Below are 20,048 nucleotides of genomic sequence, written 5' to 3' on the forward strand. Positions count from 1 at the left end.
TGCCTTTACTCTGATGTCCCTAGCTCTTATGTTTTGTTCTTCGATATACTGCTGTTCGTATTTAGTTATATAGTGAGTTCGTACTCATTCAGTTAGTGAGACGATAAGTGCTTGCCTAGGCGAGCGTAGGCTATGTTGAAAGCCACCAAATCGCATAGGAGTACAAGCAGAGGAAGCAGAGGTCTCCGCATAAAAGAAGAAGCGTACGGACGACGCACCACCGGTCAGCGGGGAAGCCGTCCGGGCCACGATGGAGGCCTCTATGGAACCGAGACTTGTGGATGACGGCATGAGGGTATGTATCCGCAGAGTGGTGAGGAACACCGTGTTTAAGGCAGTCCAGGCGACGGTATAATCCAGGGCACCTCACTTAATAAGAACTTCCAGGAATCCAAGTGAGAAAAACGTATGGATAACGAAGACAGGGCTGCTGTGAGCTGCCAGAGATACTACCGCAGGACTCGAAGACTTGGACTGAATCCCCGGGTTTGAAACTCAACCATTTATCAGGCAATTGGCTCCCAGATATCACGCGCCCACTGGTCACGTGCCCAAAGGCTGAAGAAGGAAAAAAAAGTCTCCCTTCGCGGAGCTCGCCTCATTTTCTTCTTTTCAGCAAACGACCAAGTTCAATCCAGAACGCGCTATGAACTTTTACCCGTGTTTCACATAACCATTTGAAGAAAAGGGAGGAGTTGGGTGTTCCTGTAAAATTGACTTGTTTCACATACGTTCAACAGAAAAGGACGAGAAAAACGCTGCAAAAATATGTGTTTCACGTAAAAGGCCCTAACGAGTCTCATTTCAGATAAAATAATTGGAGCAGACGTTTAAACTGCAACTTATGTAGAATCGACATTAAGGTGCATTAGATGCTTAATAAAATTTCGAACCTTCCCTCCAGTCATTCGAAAAGCGTCTTCAGTTAATGTCCGTAAAATGATTTTTGGCGCGAGGTATTCGCAGTGGCTGAGGAACGACTGCAGTACACGCGTAATACTTCGAGTTCCCTTTGAGAATGCTGGTAAGGCAGACACAGCTGCATCAATAAATCGTTTGAAGTTAATCGATGCCTTAAAAGGGTCCATGCACAATGCTTTTGAGTTTCCGTTTTTGTGCCCGGAAAGAAGCCTATGGCCCTAGTAAACATGAAAATTAGCTCAAATCACCAGTGCTCAGCGTGAATAATCAATTACTAACGATTCTGTACCGGCTGTGTCGGTCTCGACCAGCGCGAGCGCTGAAGTGAACCATGACGTCAGAGTCAACCGGCTAACCTGAACTACCACAACTCTAATGACATCCGCGTCGCCGGCAAGGAGTTGTAGTTCCTTTGAACAAAAAGTGGATTCGGCAACGTCCCAGTAATTGTGACAAATGCACCTTGACGTCACTCGATGGTGGTGGAAACGCCGAGTCGCTGCTCGGAGAGCAATTAAAATGATATTTTGTTTCACTCAACGCCTGCAAATGAAACTTGCTAGAAGGCATCTCCTTCATGACCATAAACCATGTCATATCGTTCGTTTGCGTTCGAAATTTTCTGTCTGTATCGTTCGGCTACGGAGGTGCGATTGCTTTTCCAAGTGAAAGAAAAGAAAGAAGAAAGACTTCTGCGGTGGTGTGAGCCGGGAGTACGAGGTGAAGCACGGAGCTACAGCCAAGAGGTGACGGTTGCTCCTATTCGAGACTGCTCCGCCATATTCCACATCGCATCCTTGACCAGCGACCTCGTCATGGAGCAGCAGCGCCTGATCACCAAGGAAGACTTGCCAACGCCAATACAGTTGTCCACTTCATCCATCACGCGCTTCAACCTGACCAACAAAAAGGTGATACTGTCTTCTGTAGCTCATGCAGTGTGTGACGGATTGCATCTCTAGCTTTGAAAAGCGAAGTGACATGGATTTCGCTGTTTCGATGACGGCTGAAGCCTAATGCTTCAGCCTCCATCAAACCGCAAAAACGTCCGCGCGTCGAGCGATGTTAGTGCGTGTTAAAGATCCCCAGCTGGTCGAAACTATTCCGGAGCCCTCCACTACGGTTTGTTTTTCTTTCACACCCTTCTCACCCCTTACCACTCATCGCTGTTGAGGTTCACACCGAGAACTGAGATTAATACTACGTCTTTTCTCAAACGAATTTTCACTGGGTAACCATGGGGGAATATATATCAATTGTGAGAGATTCCAGCGGCGAAAAAAGGCACGGACGAAGATAGAGGAGACAGGACGAACGCCGGCGTTCGTTCTGTCTCCTCTACTTTCGGCCGTGTCTTTTCTCGCCACTGGAACGTCTCAAAATTGTCCTAGCAACCAACTAGCCCAGCTTTCTACGCTTAATGAAATTATATCTCCAGGTGCTGGCACGCTGATGCTCGGGATATAGCCTGTAGCTGGTAGTGATACACTGTCGATATATGCAATTAGTATTCGTAAAGCATTTCTAAGGCTGCCATTCGGCCGGAATAGTGAATTACCGTTCCTCTGTTTCTCGCCGCTTCGTCGGCGCGGACGTCAGGATCCCGGAGTCGTTGAAGCCTTTCGGTCTCGCCTTCACGAGCTCGCATACTGAGATCCTGACGAACTGCGCGATAATGACGACGTCACCATCTGCCTGAGCACGCTTATGGAGAGCCAATGACGGACGCTTTCCCCCTTCCGCTCCTGACGCAGCTCGTCTCAGAGTTCGTGGGTCTCATAAGCCACGTACTGGGCACAGGTTCGTGCACGGTTCGTGCAGAGTGGGGCTCTCGTTACAACTGGAGACAGTTCAGATTTGCGAAGCGCGCGCCAACTTGTCGCGTCTAAGATTGGCCGTTGACTCCTGTGACGTGCAGATTCGTGTGATGTCTCCCGCTGCTCACTGGTGCTCTCCCCCTCAATCTTTGCATTCGCGCCATGTCCGTTCTCTTCGTGCATGCATGGAGGCGAAATGCAAGGCGCCCGTGCAGTGTGCGACGTCAGTGCATGTTGAAAAACAATAATTGATTGAAAATAATCCGCAACCCTACATTGTGGTGCCTCTTTCTATCTTCCTTGTTTGCCCCGTCCCTCACTTGGCGGTTGAGGTGTCCATCGAAAAGTGCGACAGTTACTGCGTTTCCCTTTCGTCAAAGCAATTTCTTTTCTCTAGATGCATGATTGGCGGACGCGTGATAGGCATAAGCCTGTCCAACGTGCCACTAACGGCTAGCGTTGTGAAGCAGTAAAGTGGAACATTTTAAGTTGGTTTATTCGCGTTACATCGATCTCACTGACACCGCTTGTGCAGGTGATCGTGCTGCTGGTCTTGGCCTTGGTGGTACTAGGATGTGCGCTCGCGGGGAACATGATCCACATGTACTTGACGCCGTCCGGCACGGCCGATGCGACCACCTCGGGGAAGCCGGACGACGACGACTACCTGTCGCTGCGGGTTTCTGCTCCTTCAGCTCCAGCGGTCCCGGCGCCCCCGGTCGTTCTGCATGCCCCGCCATCAGCTGTCGATTCTGAACTTCCTTCCCAGCAAATCGATGTACAAGCTGATTCATCAGAGAGTGGCGAACCAGAAGCCAACGCCACACTTCTCACGTCGACAGCAGACGTTAACGACCTCATCATTAACGATACGGTGAGTAAGCTCTTTCCGAGCCCGGTGGCGCCTCCCTGCAGCCGAATCGCCAGCGCTGAGGTTTGTGGAAGCGCTCTAGAGGCAAGAGTAGGTTGAAGTGGAAAGACTAGTCACCTCCGTCGACTTCCGACGGCATCTGCTATGACGAATCCGTTAGGATCTGCGCTTGCAGCTGTCTCCTGCACTTGCAATACGAGAAGGTGCAAATACAAGCTTGACGAGAACCAGACGTATGTGCTGGAGACTGCGTGCACTTACATTACAGGCGCATGCTCGGACGGTTGTGTATCGATGCTCAGACTACTCGGCTTAAACACGCCTTATAGCAGAGCTCGCAATTGACGACTGCGAGACTGACATGGCTAATTTCTGTCGCACAAGTCTAAAGACAAAACAACTTTGCACCGCTCGGTCGCATTCCTTCATACAGCTGTAAATTGATTCAGGACTGTCGCTTAATAGCTTCCGCGGTTAAAAATGCGCGCTCCTGAAGACAAGCAGTGAGTGCACGGACAAAAAATGGTTAGCATTAGAGAGGGAATTAGGGTAGACTCATACCGGACCAGCCGAGTACCTTCTGTACATCCGCGCTGAGAGGTATACGCGTCCACACTTCGTTTCCGCTTTGTAGAAGCTGTCTTAATCTGTGAGCACAATAGTAATTTTTCAACCCTGTGTTTGGCGCATCATAGCCTTAGTTACTTATGCGGCCTAAAACCCACACACACATTTATTTGTCTCCTTCGTGGCTTTCTTTCATGCAGCGGAGAGTAGATCCGCGTTGCCTGGAGCCCGCCCAGATGACGCTGTGTACCGAGAAGGCGAGTCGGCAGTCTGCTTTCTTTTTCGATGGCCGTCGCTGTCTGACGCCCGTGAGCGCGCCTCCGCCCGGGTGCCTGGAGGGCGCCAACCGCTTTCGTTCGCTGGGACACTGCCGCAGCTCCTGCCAGGTGAGGAAGGCAGCGCATGCCACTGTACGGACAAAGCGTACGCCTCAGTGATGGTACGTGGATGCATATGCGTCATGGTCTACAAGTTCTTTTGTCAGGGCGTCGGGAGCACAGGCACAGGCTCCAGGTTCAAAATCCAGCAGGAGAGCACGTGGTCCATAAACTACCGAACAGTCTGTGTCGATAGACCCAGAGCACCTCAAATATGCGGGGCTCCCTGTGCAGAAGCTTTTACTATAATGGGCTGGGCTGCGCAAGTTCAATTAGCTCTCTCAAGTAAAACAGATTCAAAAAGGCACTTCTGCAGTTGCTGCTTGGCCTTCCCAGCACAAGACGGCCCCATGCGAGAGGATCCAATTTAGTGTGTACTGTGCCAAAGTATTAGTCGTATAAACGTAAGTGCTGCGTCATTCCGGTGAAAGAACCAAGTTGTGATAGGAAGGGCATTTTGCACGCCATCTTGTCTTCACCCGTTGCTTAGCTAGATCATTGTGCAGTCAGGCATATTCCACACAGCCACAGAGGGCCTCTAAAACGCACAGTGCTGCCGTTTGTATTCTTCCGGGTGAAGCAAAGGCGCCGTGGACGTTCTCCTTCACAGGGCGAGAGCATGCGCGCCGAGTGTCGCGAGCCGGTGCAACTGGTGCCCTGCTCGCGGCAGCACGTCAAGCGGCGCTGGTTCTACCCGGCCAACGGCAGCTGCTTTGGTTTGGTTTGGTTTTATTGGGGTTTAACGTCCCAAAGCAACTGAGGCTATGAGGGACGCCGTAGTGAAGGGCTCAGGAAATTTCGACCACCTGGGGTTCTTTAACGTGCACTGACATCGCACAGCACACGGGCCTCTAGAATTTCGCCTTCATCGAAATTCAGCCGCCGCGGCCGGGATCGAACCCGCGTCTTTCGGGCCAGCAGCCGAGTGCCGTAGCCACTGAGCCACCGCGGCGGGGCCAACGGCAGCTGCGTCGAGTGGGGCTTCCCGGAGGGCAACTGCGTCAGCGTCCGGCTGGCCCTCTTCCAGAGCCTGGAGCAGTGCCTGCTGGACTGCGTACACAACGACGCGCCCGCATGCCGCGAGTTCCCCGTCGCCCAGCGATGCGGGGAGTACCAGGTACGCCTCCTTGTATGTCTGTCCACCTGTTCATAGGAGGGCCCGGGAGGTGACTGTGCGAGTGCTCGCAGCAGGTCACCACTGTATCATCGGGTATTGCACGATTACCGCGGCACACCAACACTGCTAACCTTGTGGTCATCTTGAGGTGGTTACACTGGTCCACCTCACCTCACGCTGGTCCCCCTTCGATGTATTTGTTCGAGGCCTGGCAGTAATTCAATTACTCTAATAAATTTACATTAATTGACTTACTTCGCGATAATTTGCGGTGTTGCGAATTGATTTCCTGCTATATTAGTTTATTGATGTAGCGAATTACCTTGAATTTCGCAGCAGAATTAATTACTTCCGAAATTTCCCAAAATGCATAGCTGTTCTTTGTGTCGGAAAATCTTTGTCTCTCGTATACCTGGCAGGGCACCTTGAAATCAGAAACAGCGCGCGGTACAAAAGAATTTAGTAAGACCGTACAACCGAGTCCGCCAGTGTACTGTGCTGTCAGGTCCCCGCATGAGAGTATACGAGAGGTAGGCAGGCGTGCACGCGTCGCGACCATCCCACAAGCAGCGAGATGTTAGGCTGTGCTTTTGACGCCGTAGTGGCAAATGACCCTTGCCGAAGTTCAAAATACAGTGGGGCCCGGTTACACTCACCGCCACGGGACGCGGGTAACTGACGGAAGTGCATATGGCGGGAACATTCCCAGCCGCATGCTGCTGGGGTCGATTAGCGGGACCTCCAAAGCAAAAATAACCTGCTACCCGGGATGCAAGGAATTGAGACAAACTGGGGCGAAAAGTGACTAGTTTTGCCACTCATTTCTGTATTGAGCGTAAGGAAAGTGATGAGTGTTTGGCTCTTCCTAGTTTGGCCATGCTTTTGTTTTCATTTTTTTTTCGCGTTTTATTTTGGGATGGACAGTGCTTTAGAAAAGATAGAGAGGGGAATAATTAGCAGGGGCGGAATTTGCCGGGAAAACCAAAGAATGTATGCATCACGTCAAGAAAGATAATTTAGAGATTCTTTTACTGCTTCCTTTGCTTCTTCGTATGCATGAAAAAAAGGCAGCAGTCTAAATTAATTGCCTTACTTTTCGGAAGTTATACAGTGTAATGTGATTACTTCATGGAAGTAGTAATTGGTAAATTTATTTTGCACAGGTTTTAGGAGAGTAACTAGTAATGTAACTTAATTACTTTTCGACAGTAATTTTTCCGCGCATTATTTGTTCCTTGTTTCCGTAACGGCTTAGTCTATATCTCATCTATCACTTTCGCAGCGTGTTTCGCCTTGACAAACCGCTCTTACGTGCGCATAACCGGAGCCTTTCACCACGGCGTCTCTCATAGCCTGAGTCGCTTAAGGACGTTAAACTCTATAAACCAAACCAAACCTGAACACAAGTCGATGGCTGCTGTCAGCGCCGCAGCAATGGCTCCTGTCCGGGTCTGGTTTGCAGACATGCGTTCCATGCAACTTTATACATAACAAGGATGCCTCATTTAAAATCCCGAGCTTTTTATGGTGGGCATGCATAAAGCATTATGAGTGCCTCCTTCTCCACCATCGTGGATTGCCCTGTAGATTTAGTCTCTTCCTTTCTGTCTTGCGGGAGGAAAATAGTGTATTTCCTCGTCGGGAGGAGAAATGAGTAAAATCGTTAACTTTGGTGCACAAGAAAGCTGGATGGGCAGGGGCGAAAACCTTGAAAGTATTTGACACCTTCCATTTTTTACGCCGCCGGTACATTTCCCGGTGTATTCCACCGAGAACAAAAATGGGCATTACGAATGCCTGATGCCCGACCCCGCGGACAACCTCTGCCTTTTGGGGCGTAACATTTTCCCCAGCTACCAAGAATGCACCCACACCTGTCTCATTTCGCGATAAAGCTTTCTTATTGAAATTTTGGCGATAATTTTGCCTGCATACTTTTCTGTATGCTGAAATGCTTAAATAAAGCTGTTTTTCTGTCAATACTTACAGAATTTAAGATAATACAGGGCACCCAGCATTGGCATGGTGCTTGGTGTGCCAGTGAGTGACGAAGATTTCCACTGCTGGTTTGCTGCGTCCGATTCCAGAAAAAATCTGCTTTTTTTTTTTTTTTTGGGGGGGGGGGGGTTCCCTTTACTCTTGAATATAGGCTGCTCTCATTACTTACTTCGAGCCAAGCAGCCGCTGTCACATTGACGGCGAGTACTTCTCGGCACCTCACGAGGGCGTACAGTGTTCATGTCATCTACTAAAGGTAGAGTTGTATCTAATTACCGCAGTATTTCTTCTGTGCTCACGCAAGCACGCGCTAGAACACGTACCCGCCGCGGTGGCTCAGTGGTTACGGCGCTCGGCTGCTGACCCGAAAGACGCGGGTTCGATCCCGGCTGCGGCGGCTGAATTTCTTGAAGGCGAAATTCTAGAGGCCCGTATGCTGTGCGATGTCAGTGCACGTTAAAGAACCCCAGGTGGTCGAAATTTCCGGAGCCCTTCACTACGGCGTCTCTCATAGCCTCAGTCGCTTTGGGACGTTAAACCCCACTAAACCAAGCTAGAACTCGTGGTTCAGAAGCTTATAAAAATTTTATATCAGTCTCACGATTTCACGACTCTCCCATTATAATTTTTCGCTTTCTTTCATATCGGATGGCCTGCAATGTTTGCGCCCATACTATTTTCGACTGTCCACCCTTCCTTGTATCTTTTAGATGACGTTTCAGATGCTGCATGAGCGGCCTTCTTATGAATTAGCTGCAATGGACGGTGCTCTGGAGCTAGGAAGGTGTCTAAATATTGCATGCGCTTGTATTTTAAGTGCTGAGCTTCTCATCTGTCATGTACTTGTGCAGAGTTGCTGAGGTTGAGGAATAGACACTGCTTACACAGCGGTTGACACAGCGGAGAATAAAAACTTGCAGTTTTCTTTCTGATGAATGGGCACTGCGGTCCAAGAGATCGTCCTAACTTAATTTACATAATCCCGGTAGAAGTACGCTCTTTTACAGTGGTAAAACAGCGCATAAACAGTAATGTGAAGAAGCTGTTTTACATTACTGTTCTATGGCAGTGTATCTTAATTAGCTCCTTGATCAAACTCTAATTTATGTTGTCGACAAGGACTACCAGTGGCAAATATTTGCATCGTTCGCATGGCTGTTTTCTGGGGCTCAGTGGATCCACTGAAGTGCAGCACTCTCCACTGGGGAGGTTGAGCGACATACGCTCCAAGCACGCTCCAGAGGTGAGCGGAGAAGCCAAGAAGCGAACGCCGTACAGGTCAGGTCCGAGTCAAACATGGTGACGTCGTCCATCGAGATGTCCTCGTTGTGGTGTCGTCGCTGCTCGTCGCGCGCCTCGTCCGCGCATGGCAGCCTGTCTGTCAGGACGAAGTCCTCCTATACACAGGCCAGCGCCGATGTTGCGGAGGCGTCACGGAACTCTTCAAACGGCGGCAAGCGACTCCGGTTTTCTTCCATGGGACTCACATTAGCCTCCACCCTGGGGGTCTTCGCGTTGGCTGCTACGCTGGTCATTGACTTCCGCAAGCTGCAGGCCAGCTTGCTTGGCCTGGAGGGCAACAGCGCCTCCGAGGACGGAGTAGTCGTCGTCCGCATCAAGATGAAGACCAGTCAACCTAAGCTGTCACAGCTCAAGTACGGCTTCGAAGTCGAGCACGTGCACATAAAAGACGGCACAGCGATCGACCATGGCATGGATCTAGCGAAGGTAGTACAAACAGAGTCCAGGCACCAGAGATGAAGCAAGACAAGTTTCACTCGAGAATCAATTCATGCGATATAGTTATTGTCTTAGGCTCGCCGTCACCACGCGGTAGATAATTTGTATATAATCACAAATCCCCATGCCTCTGTAATGCGGCTTGAAGCACCCTTCGAGTGTTCGGGACTTATCGCCGCTAAGTGACGTGGTACCACGCAGAGCTGGTCGCGAGTTGTATGCAAATGTAGCTGGTCTTCTTCTCTGACAGCTAGGTTTTCAATACGCCTTAGTGGCGGCATGGCTGACGTTGATCTCCGTTGTTGCCCACGCGGCTGACGATGCCGCCCTTCTGATAATAGCGAGAGAATCGTTGCTATCAACAACGGCGATGAGGCATGGTCTTGATACATGGAGTGCCTCTACTGTTGACCTATGTTGACAAAAGAAAAGGGATTGCGCTTGTAAGATAAGTATGTCTTTCTTTGGTCTGATAGCCCGTGCAGCATGACGTAGCATATGTATGCGTGATACGCAGGATGCTGTACAGCAGTGAGTGTGGGATCTCCTTTACAACAGCAAGCGCCTGGCTAGGCGGAACCTTGCCCCAGCTGCTTCGTCATGGAGTTGCTGTAGAGCGTTGTACCACGTCGTAACCGAATGCTTCCTTATTCATACCCAAAATTCTCTATTAGGGACTTTTTCCATGCAGTAGCAAATAAACTCCTTCATTTTGGAAAACTGGAATCATTTCGGATCTTAAAATGCCCTGAAACTCCGTAAAACTTCCTTTCCGCTAAATGTTATTCCTCAAATGCCCTGAGAAAGAAAAAATTCCCCAATGCAAGATTTCCACACTTGCCGCCGCACGCTAAATTTCAGTATTGCAAGCAGGCACCGCAAGCAGGCACCGAGACTGTCATAGTAATTGTGCGATTTCAGTTCCGAATTCTGAAGCCTCAATTGAGCAGTCGGCAGTCGAGCACTCAACTTTGGGTACGCTGTGCCACTCAAAGCTGCGAAGGGTGGTGTTGCAGGGCCCTTGTAAAAGAGAACTTGTAAGATCACCGTCGTCTTGGACTAGGTCGCTGAAGTCACTGCGCCGCTTGTTCGAGCGCCTTCATATACTTACGTATTCAAAGGCGCAGCCCTCTTAGCAACACGCTTACAATCCCATCCCATTTCCTTTCTGAAGATGGAGCGAAACCATAGAAAGGGCTAAGCGGGCACAAGCCTTTAGTTTATGAGCCGCGCGACTGACGGAGGTTGGTCGGTTGTAAAGGCAGTAGTGAGCGAGCTATGCAGTAGTTAGCGAGCTGCGAGCTCTGTGAGCCATAGTAGTTGTGCCCACTGCAGATTATTGTTCGATTATTCCGTGTCCACGTCTGGCCTGGAGCTTTGCGTAACGCTGTACAAAGTTCACATTTCTGTTCTCTGCAATGATTATGCGTCGTTCGTACGCCAACGTCCGGAAGGAATTCTATCTACTACAGTATGCTTCGAACAATCCCGGACATAAGAAGCAATTATATTGCGTTGAATGAACGATTGCAACATAGCCACGACATTGCATTTCGTTTTTGAAGGTAAAATCGAGAAAGAGCTTGAAAGGAAAATATAAAAGTCGCTTATTTTTCTCCAGCCAGAACAGTTTTCTGGTGAAGAAAAGAAGAAAGACAAAAGCGTTATTCGCATGCACGTGCCAGCAGTTCGAATGCCCAGGCACGAGTGTACGGTTGCTACCATTTGATTTCGGTGCCGTCTTCCGCAGCCGACGCGTACCAACTGCCATCCCATCGATCTCGTCATGGAACATCAGCAGCTGATCAAGAAGGAAGGCCTGACAACGCCAGTCCAGCTGTCGACTTCGTCCACAATCGGGTTCCGCCTCAACAAGAAGGTAACGCACATTTTTCAGACGGTCGCCGAGGTAGCTCAGTGGTTATGGCGCTCGACTCCTGACCCGAATGGCGCGGGTTCTATCCCGGCCGCGGCAGTCGAATTTCGATGGAGGCGAAATTCTAGAGGCCCATGTACTGTGCGACGTCAGGGCACGTTAAAGAACCCCAGGTGGTCGAAATTTCGTGAGTTCTTCACAATGGCGTCCCTCATAGCCTGAGTTGCTTTGGGACGTTGAGCCCCCATAAACCAAACCAATTTTTCTGACGCTTGCTCATTGTGCACGTAGCCTAGAAGTATAGAGACCGACTCTTTGCGATAATCATCGAAGTAAAATGGATGTCGCAGATTACCAGTCTAGCAGGGGCTTAGCAAAACAGCCTTAACGGTACGTTTTCGAGAATCGCTAGCCTTTGTTCTCGTCACGCAATCATCCTCCACTGTTCTGCTCTAAGTGTTCAGCTTATGACTTCTTGAACACAGACGTTTCTGGTGCTCAGATCGTTTTGTGCAGGTTATTGTAGTTTCAGAGTTCTAGTTACGTCTTACTTGCCCTCGGTCCCACACGTTTAATGCGCAGTATATGGTACTCCATCATCACCCAAGAAAGCAACGACACTGGTGGTCTGCAAACAGTTGAATATATTCGCGTCGCTCTACTGATTACGGTTGTGCAGGCGATCGTACTGCTCGTTGTGGCCGTGGTGGTCCTTGGATGCGCGCTCGCGGCGAACCTGATCCACATGTATTGGACACCGTCCTTCACGGCCGACGTCAGCACATCCGGCAAGTCGGACGACGACTACTACCTGCCGTTGCCGGTTTCTGCTCCATCCGCACCAGCGGCAGTAGCGGCCCCGGCACTCGCAGTCGTTATGGAGGCCCCGGCACCAGCTGCCGACTCTGTGATTCCTTCGCCTGGCGTCAAGATTCAGGCCACCTCCGTGGAGCCAGAAGCCACCGCGACGCTGGTCGTTCCCACCGGAGATGAGAATGGGCCCGATGCCAACGAGACGGTGAGGGTCCCTTTCGAAAGCCGGCGGAGACTTTCCGCTGCCTGATGCTACTGGAGCGGTTTGGGAAAGCGCTCTCATGGCAATGGCAGCTTTAGCGCATTAACGTAGGGTCTCGTAAAGTTCGACTTGCTGGGTTCTACTTTCATGTACGCCTCAGGTACGGCATGCTGGTTGGCGACTCGACTCTTTGACTTAGTCCTCTAGGTTTAGTCACCGCTGTATGCTTCAGGAATGCGCACACGCAGCGGGAAAATCTTGTGTCGCAGGTCTCTCAACAAAGAATAGAGGGACATATAAGCTCCGCTTTCAGGGTATCACGTGATGCGCTAACTGGTTAATGCTCATATATCCGGTATTGGTCATTTTATAATTTGCCCTCACGGATCGCGGGGAGCCCTCACACCACTCCTGATGCAGTGGTGCAGCGGTTAAGCGATGCGCCACGGTGCCGGAAGATGGCTGTTTCAAACATAGCCACCGGCTGGTGCTTGTGAGACACTATAGTTGCTCAAATCCCGAGCAGCCTCTCGTGACCAATCATTGATTTCACTGCGACCTGCCACGGTAAGCAGTTCGCTCGCAGTCCGGCAGGTAAGCTGTCAACTGACATGGTGGGCAGGTTGTTACGACGTCACAAGGTCACGTGACCTACGTGGCCAGGTTGCTCGGGAAGAACAACCTGGCTTTTAACCCCAGCTTTTACGGGGACTTTTCGCCTTATTGTGCATTCAGTGAATAGAAGCGCTCGCTCACATTACTCGTCACCGTCGTCAATTTCGGGCAGCGCCGGCAGGATCCGCGCTGCCTGGAGCCCGTCCAGATGACTGTGTGTACCGGGGAGGCGAGTCGGTGGCCAGCTTTCTTCTTCGACGGCCGACGCTGCCTGGCGCCCGAGAACGTGCCGCCGCCCGGGTGCCTGGAGGGCGTCAACCGCTTTCGCTCGCTGGGACACTGCCGTACGGCCTGTCAGGTGAGGAGGTGTGCGGGCGCCACTTGTCACAGTTCGCATTCGCAGTGAACCCGTCGGTCGTGGTACAGACATGTTGATATAGCGTCGTCAATTTTAAGGCGGAAGCCTTTAATGCCACATCGTTGTAAGCAGCAGCTGTCGACAAGAAATGTCACGCTTTTCAGTTGGTCGAAACGGTCGTAACGTCACAGTGCGCGAATTTCAAACGGGGCCAATTGTACTCTGGCTACCAACCATGCAACCAATTAAAGGGATCGTATAGTGATGCTCCAAGTAAGTTTGAGTTTAGTTAATTGCTTACTTCACCAATTAGTCCAATTAACCTTTCTAGTCAGACCAGATAAATAAATAAAACCGAGTAAGAAATTGGCCGAGCTTGGGAATCGAACCCCGGTCTCCGGAGTGCGAGTCGAGCACGCTACCACTCGGCCATGCCAGCTCGATGATTTGGAATGAACAAAGGTGCGTCCAGTGAATACGGTGTCTTCGTTCACTCCCATCTTCCTCCCTTCCGGTTACGGCGAGGTTCAGGAGTGCACCGAGATATGCGAGACAGATACATTTCCTTTCCTCAAAAACCAGTTTACTGACGAGCAAGGCGTATTTGTCCGCGTTTCAGATTGGTCCAAATTGTCGTGATGTCACCACGCGCGAATTTTGACGGGTGTCCACCGAAATATGTGAGAGTTACTGCGCAACTTTCTTTCGTCAAATACAATTTTCGGCTAGTGTCTACTGAGATATGCGAGACAGTTAAAGCGTAGTTTCCTTTCCTCAAATACAATTTTCATTTTCTTCACTACAGCCCCTCTTTCTTCTTTCACTCCACTTCCTCCCTTCCTGTACAGTGCGGCTCAGGTGTCACCGAGACGACAGAGAATTACTGCGCCATTTACTTTCCTTAAAAAGCGTTGCGTTCAAAGGGCAAGGCGTCGCGCCGAACGGGTGGTGGCGTTCAATGGACTCAGTGGCAGCGCTACAACACGCTGTCGCGTTCCACTCCTAAAGGCGAAGCTTAAGCGTGATTAATTGGCAGTTAATTAATGCACCAACAAAATGTGAAGTGAACAATCGCGTAGCAGAATGCAGCACTCAGGCTTTCGCCTTTCAGCACTTTAGCCGCTAAAGTTCCTCGTAATTTTTTAGGCATTCTTTTGTGGTGGCATTATGATACCAGGCACAGACGTCAATTAATAGCCCTGCAGTAGGGCACATGGTTCGCAAAGTATAGTAACACATGCTATTTTGCAATAGCATACAAGCCTCGTTGGAGCGAAAGCCCGCCGTCCGCCGGCGTAGTCATACCTTGTCAGATTGGAAAGTAAATGAATTCAACTGTCCGCGAGTGGTATTCGAGCCCACAGGTGTGCGAACAGACCAGCTTCGCCCGCCGCTGCATTATAACACTACGTCATCGCCGCAGCCAACCCGCGTGTTAAACAGACAGCCTCTCGCGCAGGGCTTTGGATGTCCTCTACGTGCCAAAACCACGCGGGCACTGTCATGGGCAAGATGAAAAGGCGTTTAGACGTGCCATCTCGCAAGCATGCACCAAATCATATGAATCGGCGGGAGGCTTGAATCAACAAATAAGCAAATCGAAGCGGTAAAGTATGGAGCGCCTTGGAAAGAGCAGACACCCATGAGCGCCAACCATCGCTCGATGGAGTATCTGATCTCGCTTCGGCGAGCGCGGCTTCGGCCGCTTATCTGATTTTTTCAGCAGCGTCCGCTCCGGCGGACGCAGTTGTTGCTGCGACGCGCGTCTTTTCTTGCCTTTTTCTCTTTCCTCTGATCTCTTACCTCTCCTCTATCTGCACGTTGGCAGCGGTGGTGGCTTGGCTAGAGCCAGTAGCAGGCCCGTGCAATTACCTTTTCATCCTTCTCTCAGTCACAACAACACAACAACAACCATCGCTCGTGTGTCTGCGTTCTGTACCATTCGTCTTCGCTGCGTTCCTTCAGAATAATCAGTCAACACCTATCTTTGTATACGCCTATATGTGCCTAAACGTCTCTATATATGTCAGAGTAGTTTGCAGTAGGCACAGAATGAAAGCCAGGCCCGTCGTGGGCTTCAGAATACGTCGCCACAGATGGATGTGCCCGAGTCATGTCCCATGAAGAGGGGGGGGGGGGGGGCGCCGTTTACTTTAGAAGCAAGAAGCACTTGGCGAGCAAGCTGCGGGCATACGGTAAATGACAGCGCGATAGGCAGAAGCGAGACTGTTGAAGCGCCTAGCCGACAACGAGACGAGAGTGAAGGACGCAGAGGCGAAGCGAGCGACTCGTAGAGCCGACGTAGAACTGAGGGCCAGAGAAGCAGAAGTGAGGCGAAAAGTTCGCAGTATGAGGATCTGTGCTACCGGAGTATCAAGCGTAATCAGCTGCGAAGTGTCCCCCTGAGTATTTACATTTGGATGATATCACATAACCACTGCAGCCTCCCGAGCTACGTTTGTGTGCTCGTTTTTAGTGTGAGTAGGCCCAGCGCCTTAAAACTGAAATTTCCTATGCAAAAAATCATTCTCGTTTTGGTACGGCTGCGCAAACTTGATGCGTACATACAAGCAACGCAATTTCTTAGATATTTATGCTCTTGTAGACTAGCCGCTGCGCACTGAGCTGAAACGTGACTAAATCCAAAGTAACGTCTATCGAAGCATCGACAACCTTCCTCTTCACTTACGTTAAGCGGCGCACATAAACAGAGAAAATTTGAAAGCTCTTTTCCAAACTGTAGTCATGCGAACAGAATATCCGCATCGTGACGGTAAAACCACAATGCAGTGATAAGTACTCAGACCCACTAATCTTTACATGTTACGCAGTGCAGGCGGACATTGTGAAGACAGGGTGGGTCTTAACACGCATTGCTGCGATTTCTGTGTTTCTAAATGCTTCTGAGGCGCCGTGTGCGTTCTCCTTCACAGGGTCAGGACGTCCGCGCCGAGTGCCGCGAGCCGGTGCGACTGGTGTCCTGCTCGCGGCAACACGTCAAGCGGAGCTGGTTCTACCCGGCCAACGGCAGCTGCGTCGAGTGGGGCTTCCCGGAGGGCAACTGCGTCAGCGTCCGGCTGCCCCTCTTCCAGAGCCTGGAGCAGTGCCTACTGGACTGCGTGCACAACGACGCGCCAGCCTGCCGCGAGTACCCCGTCGCCCAGCGATGCGGGGAGTACCAGGTGCGCCTCCTTTTGTGTTTGTCTACCTGTTCAAAAGAGGGATGGGGGTAGGGTGAGGGGGGGAGAGGGGTATTTGCGAGGACTGTACTCGTTGTTGCTATTTTTGTTGTGCAGCTACTGTGCTACTCTATCTCATAAACCGCAGCCATCTCGTGACGCCTATGCCTAAGTTTGTACTGTAATGATCAGTGGTCGCTCCCGGTCTTCGTGGAGACTAGAGACGTTTCTTGTTTTTTTTTCTTGCCCGTCTTAGACAACGGCTCCCTTTTTCCAGGTAACTCGCACAGAACAGGAATGCTGCTGTCAGCGGCGAACCAGCTGCTTAATGGGAATGACATGTGGTTCGTTGTAGGTGTATGTCGGATGAAAAACCTTGAATAGCGAGAGTTTACTTGACACATAAGAATAGCCTCCCATATAGAGTTGGGCACAATGAGAGGTCTTCGAGCACTTTGAAGCCTCCTTCGGGCTTTCTTCTATCATCATATGCTTCTAAGAACACGGTCGTTGTACTTAAAAAACCAGTTTGTACTTTTGTTCTCAGCAACTACATGTTATGAACTACGTAAGCGTTGCTGATTCAAGAAGCATATAGATGACTTAACCTTAGCATTTGTGGCCTAGTAGAAAGCGCTTCGTTCAAGTATAGTAGGGAGGACCGGCGCTAAGTACAGATGCAGATTTTCTTTGCACGCAGGTTGTGCATAGTGCGTTCTTTTTTTAAAATCAAAGGCAGAAAGGTGTAGTTTTATGTAACCAACTTCAGTGCATTAATGACTGCTATTTAAAGCATAATGGTTCAACACAAGTGCTCTTGTAAAACATGAAGGCAATCAGAAATATAACGGTCGAGGTATGCGCTAACAACTTCTTGCCATGGGCATACTGTACATCCCGTATATCTGCTCCTCCCTTAAGTGACTCTCCGCTCGCTAAGATAACACATCTCAAAATTGTAACTGCTGTCATGGATCTGCACATTTTGCTTAATTAAAAAAGCACTTCAAATATATAGTAACCTTCCTAAAGCTATAATTTATGGGTGAAGCAAATAGTTAGCAATTGCTCAGTGACAAGCAGTCAGATTATTAGCGCAGCTTTTAAAAACATTGATTTATAGACTGCAGGAACTCCACCAGAATGCCAACGGGGCTAGCTAACATATAGTCAAAGCGGAAGCAGTGAAAAAGTTGATAAAAGCTTAACGTAGTGAAACCGACGAGACCTGCGAGAGTCGGTGTTCATTCTTCAATTGGAGGGGGCACTTAGGCGTGTGGCATGATATCTTTAGTGTTTTAATACCCAGGTACGCTGAACTGGTATTTCCCATTTAAGATTCATAAATGGTGGCGACTCCTACTATACCACTACCAGCGCAGTGGCGCAGCGATTAAGCGATGCGCCACTGCACTGGCAGGTGGCTGTTTTCTATCCCAGTCACCCGTCGGGATTTTTCGACCCATGTTGCTCTTCCCGAGCAACCTCTCACGCAGATGGCACGACGCTCGCCCGAACTTACCCGAGCTTACCCGAGTTACTGCCCAAGCTTACCCGAGTAACTCGTGTAAGCTCGCGTAGTAACTCGGGTTGCTAGGCAACGGCACAAGATCGTACGCGCCGTTTTTGCAAATACGCTTGCGGTGTTAGCTTGTGGTTAAGCGTTTGGTTTAACTCGTGCCGGCTCCCTGGACGGCACGATGCCGTCATGAGCTGTGAAACCCAGCGCCTGTGCGAGTGTGGTGCCCTATGGTTATGTAGGCGACAGGAGGCAGCGGCGCGGCGCCATCTGTTGGAGCGCACCTGAAGTGGTTGCTAGGCAACGGCGACTCAAGGTCGTTTGGTAGCCGCACCGCCACGAGCATACGCGACAAGCCGAGCTGGGCTCCAGTAGTGTTGCTTTCGCAACAAAAAACATGAGCTCAAGCTGGGGGAGGACATATCACAGCACTGAAATAGCAAATTTATTAAAGAGCACAAACCAAATAACCAAACAACACATGAGCATTGGACAAACAGCGGAAATAAAAAGTAACCAGTCACTAGCAGTCATACTATAAAGAGCAGCATCTGCTAAATTTCGTCATTTCTGTTGACTTCACTTTGCTCACTTTATCTACTTTACTTTACGTTACTTTTCCTTTTTGCCTGCCGCGATGACAACCGCTCGTTGGTTTGCCTTGAAAATGCATAAAATTATGGGCTGTGGGACGAAGGAAGAAGAATGTGGGAAAGGCAGCAGTAAGGCAGTCACTTTTTTCCATTTATTTTTGCCGCAGGTTAATTTCCCTGTGTACTCCGCCGAGAACAAGAATGGGCGCTTCGACTGCCTGATGGTGGACGCCACGGACAAGACCTGCCTTCTGGGGCGTAACATGTTCCCCAGCCACCGAGCATGCGCGCGCGCTTGTCTCGTTTCGTGATAGCTTACTTCTTGAAATTTCGCCGATAATTTTAACTTCGTATTTGTCTGTATGTAGCAAAAATTTGGTTGCAATACAATAAAGATGTTGTGTTTTTAATCCTGGGAATTGTGCACTAATGGCAGCTTTTAACAGTATGATGGCCTCAACACAACAGCTCTTTTAGAAGCATGAAGGCAATCAGAAGTAGCGGTCGAGGTATGTGCTAATTAAACTTCTCTCCTTGGACATACTATATACCTCTGACTTGATAGGCTTCGTAGAACTTCAGGTTATCTTTAGAATTCAGGACATTATGAACATCGCCTCAACCTCGCCTTTGGTGTCCCAAATTGTGTTCCAAAGTTGATCGGAAAAACATGCTCAGTTCAGTCTTGTCTTTTATCCTTTAGAAGTTTTTAGTGCAGCCCACTAATCTGAAGAGAGAAACTGAGGCTGCAATAGGGAAAAACCGATGCAAGTGACACTTATCTCTGCATTCGCTCTGAAGATTGTTCGTGAGAGTGTGTGTTCCTCCATGACCTAAGGAGAAAAAATATTTATTCATAGGAAGGGCATTCGAGGTTCTGTGTTAAGTATTCAGAACTGCAACGCTTGTCAGTTACGCCAAAGAACAGGTTGCAAATAGAGCTCCTAATTATGCTTTTAATCGTTCTCTTAAAACTTCTTCTATTAGCCGCCATGTGGCGCTGCTTAACCGGAAGCCATTGAGAGAACGGAAACAAGCATGCAGGGATGCTCTAAACAAGAACATAGTAGAGAAGGAGAATTTGCAGGATGTCACTTGTGGTTGGCTGCGCAGATCTCGAGTCACACTTGTTCCTAGTCAGGCCTTCATTCCAGGCCAGCGCCGCCATTTTCTCAACGACAATTATATATTCTACTTTTAGGATGACCAGCCTGCGCGTGCGACAGGAGCCGAACCGGTTCACCTCATCATACGAGTGCTGCCACATCTGCGGGGAGGCCAGCCGACCGCACGAGGGATGCGTGGTGCGCCCCAGTTCTCGCACTGTGCATAGTGTGTATACCTAGCAGCAAGTCGCACTTTTAACATTGCGAATTTAGCATGCCTGCGGGCAGCATCATCGCGACGGAAGTAGAGGACACATAGGCCTAGCATGGCGGCTAAGAGGAGTGTTTGCTGGGTCCTGTCCTCTCTTTATGTAGCCTC

General features: G+C 49.9%; 2 protein-coding genes across 2 annotated transcripts; both read left to right on the top strand.

Moving 5' to 3' along the window:
• Nucleotides 1–1,736: 1,736 nt before the first annotated feature.
• Nucleotides 1,737–7,563, top strand: LOC149341309 (uncharacterized). Its single transcript, XM_089542843.1, has 6 exons — nucleotides 1,737–1,832; nucleotides 3,274–3,612; nucleotides 4,377–4,562; nucleotides 5,164–5,279; nucleotides 5,520–5,669; nucleotides 7,416–7,563. Exons 1-6 carry the CDS (start codon nucleotides 1,737–1,739, stop codon nucleotides 7,561–7,563), a joined length of 1,035 nt encoding a protein of 344 aa, XP_089398969.1.
• Nucleotides 5,626–18,887, top strand: LOC149341310 (uncharacterized). The gene is made up of 6 exons (XM_089541952.1): nucleotides 5,626–5,670; nucleotides 11,159–11,287; nucleotides 11,964–12,302; nucleotides 13,087–13,272; nucleotides 16,206–16,454; nucleotides 18,731–18,887. The coding sequence occupies exons 2-6, from the start codon at nucleotides 11,195–11,197 to the stop codon at nucleotides 18,872–18,874; spliced, it is 1,011 nt and encodes a 336-aa protein (XP_089398078.1). The 5' UTR covers nucleotides 5,626–5,670; nucleotides 11,159–11,194; the 3' UTR covers nucleotides 18,875–18,887.
• The last annotated feature ends 1,161 nt before the right edge of the window (nucleotides 18,888–20,048 follow it).

This window comes from Amblyomma mixtum, chromosome 5 (genome assembly GCF_055824585.1).
Source record: "Amblyomma mixtum isolate Tamu chromosome 5, ASM5582458v1, whole genome shotgun sequence".
NCBI lineage: Eukaryota > Metazoa > Arthropoda > Arachnida > Ixodida > Ixodidae > Amblyomma > Amblyomma mixtum.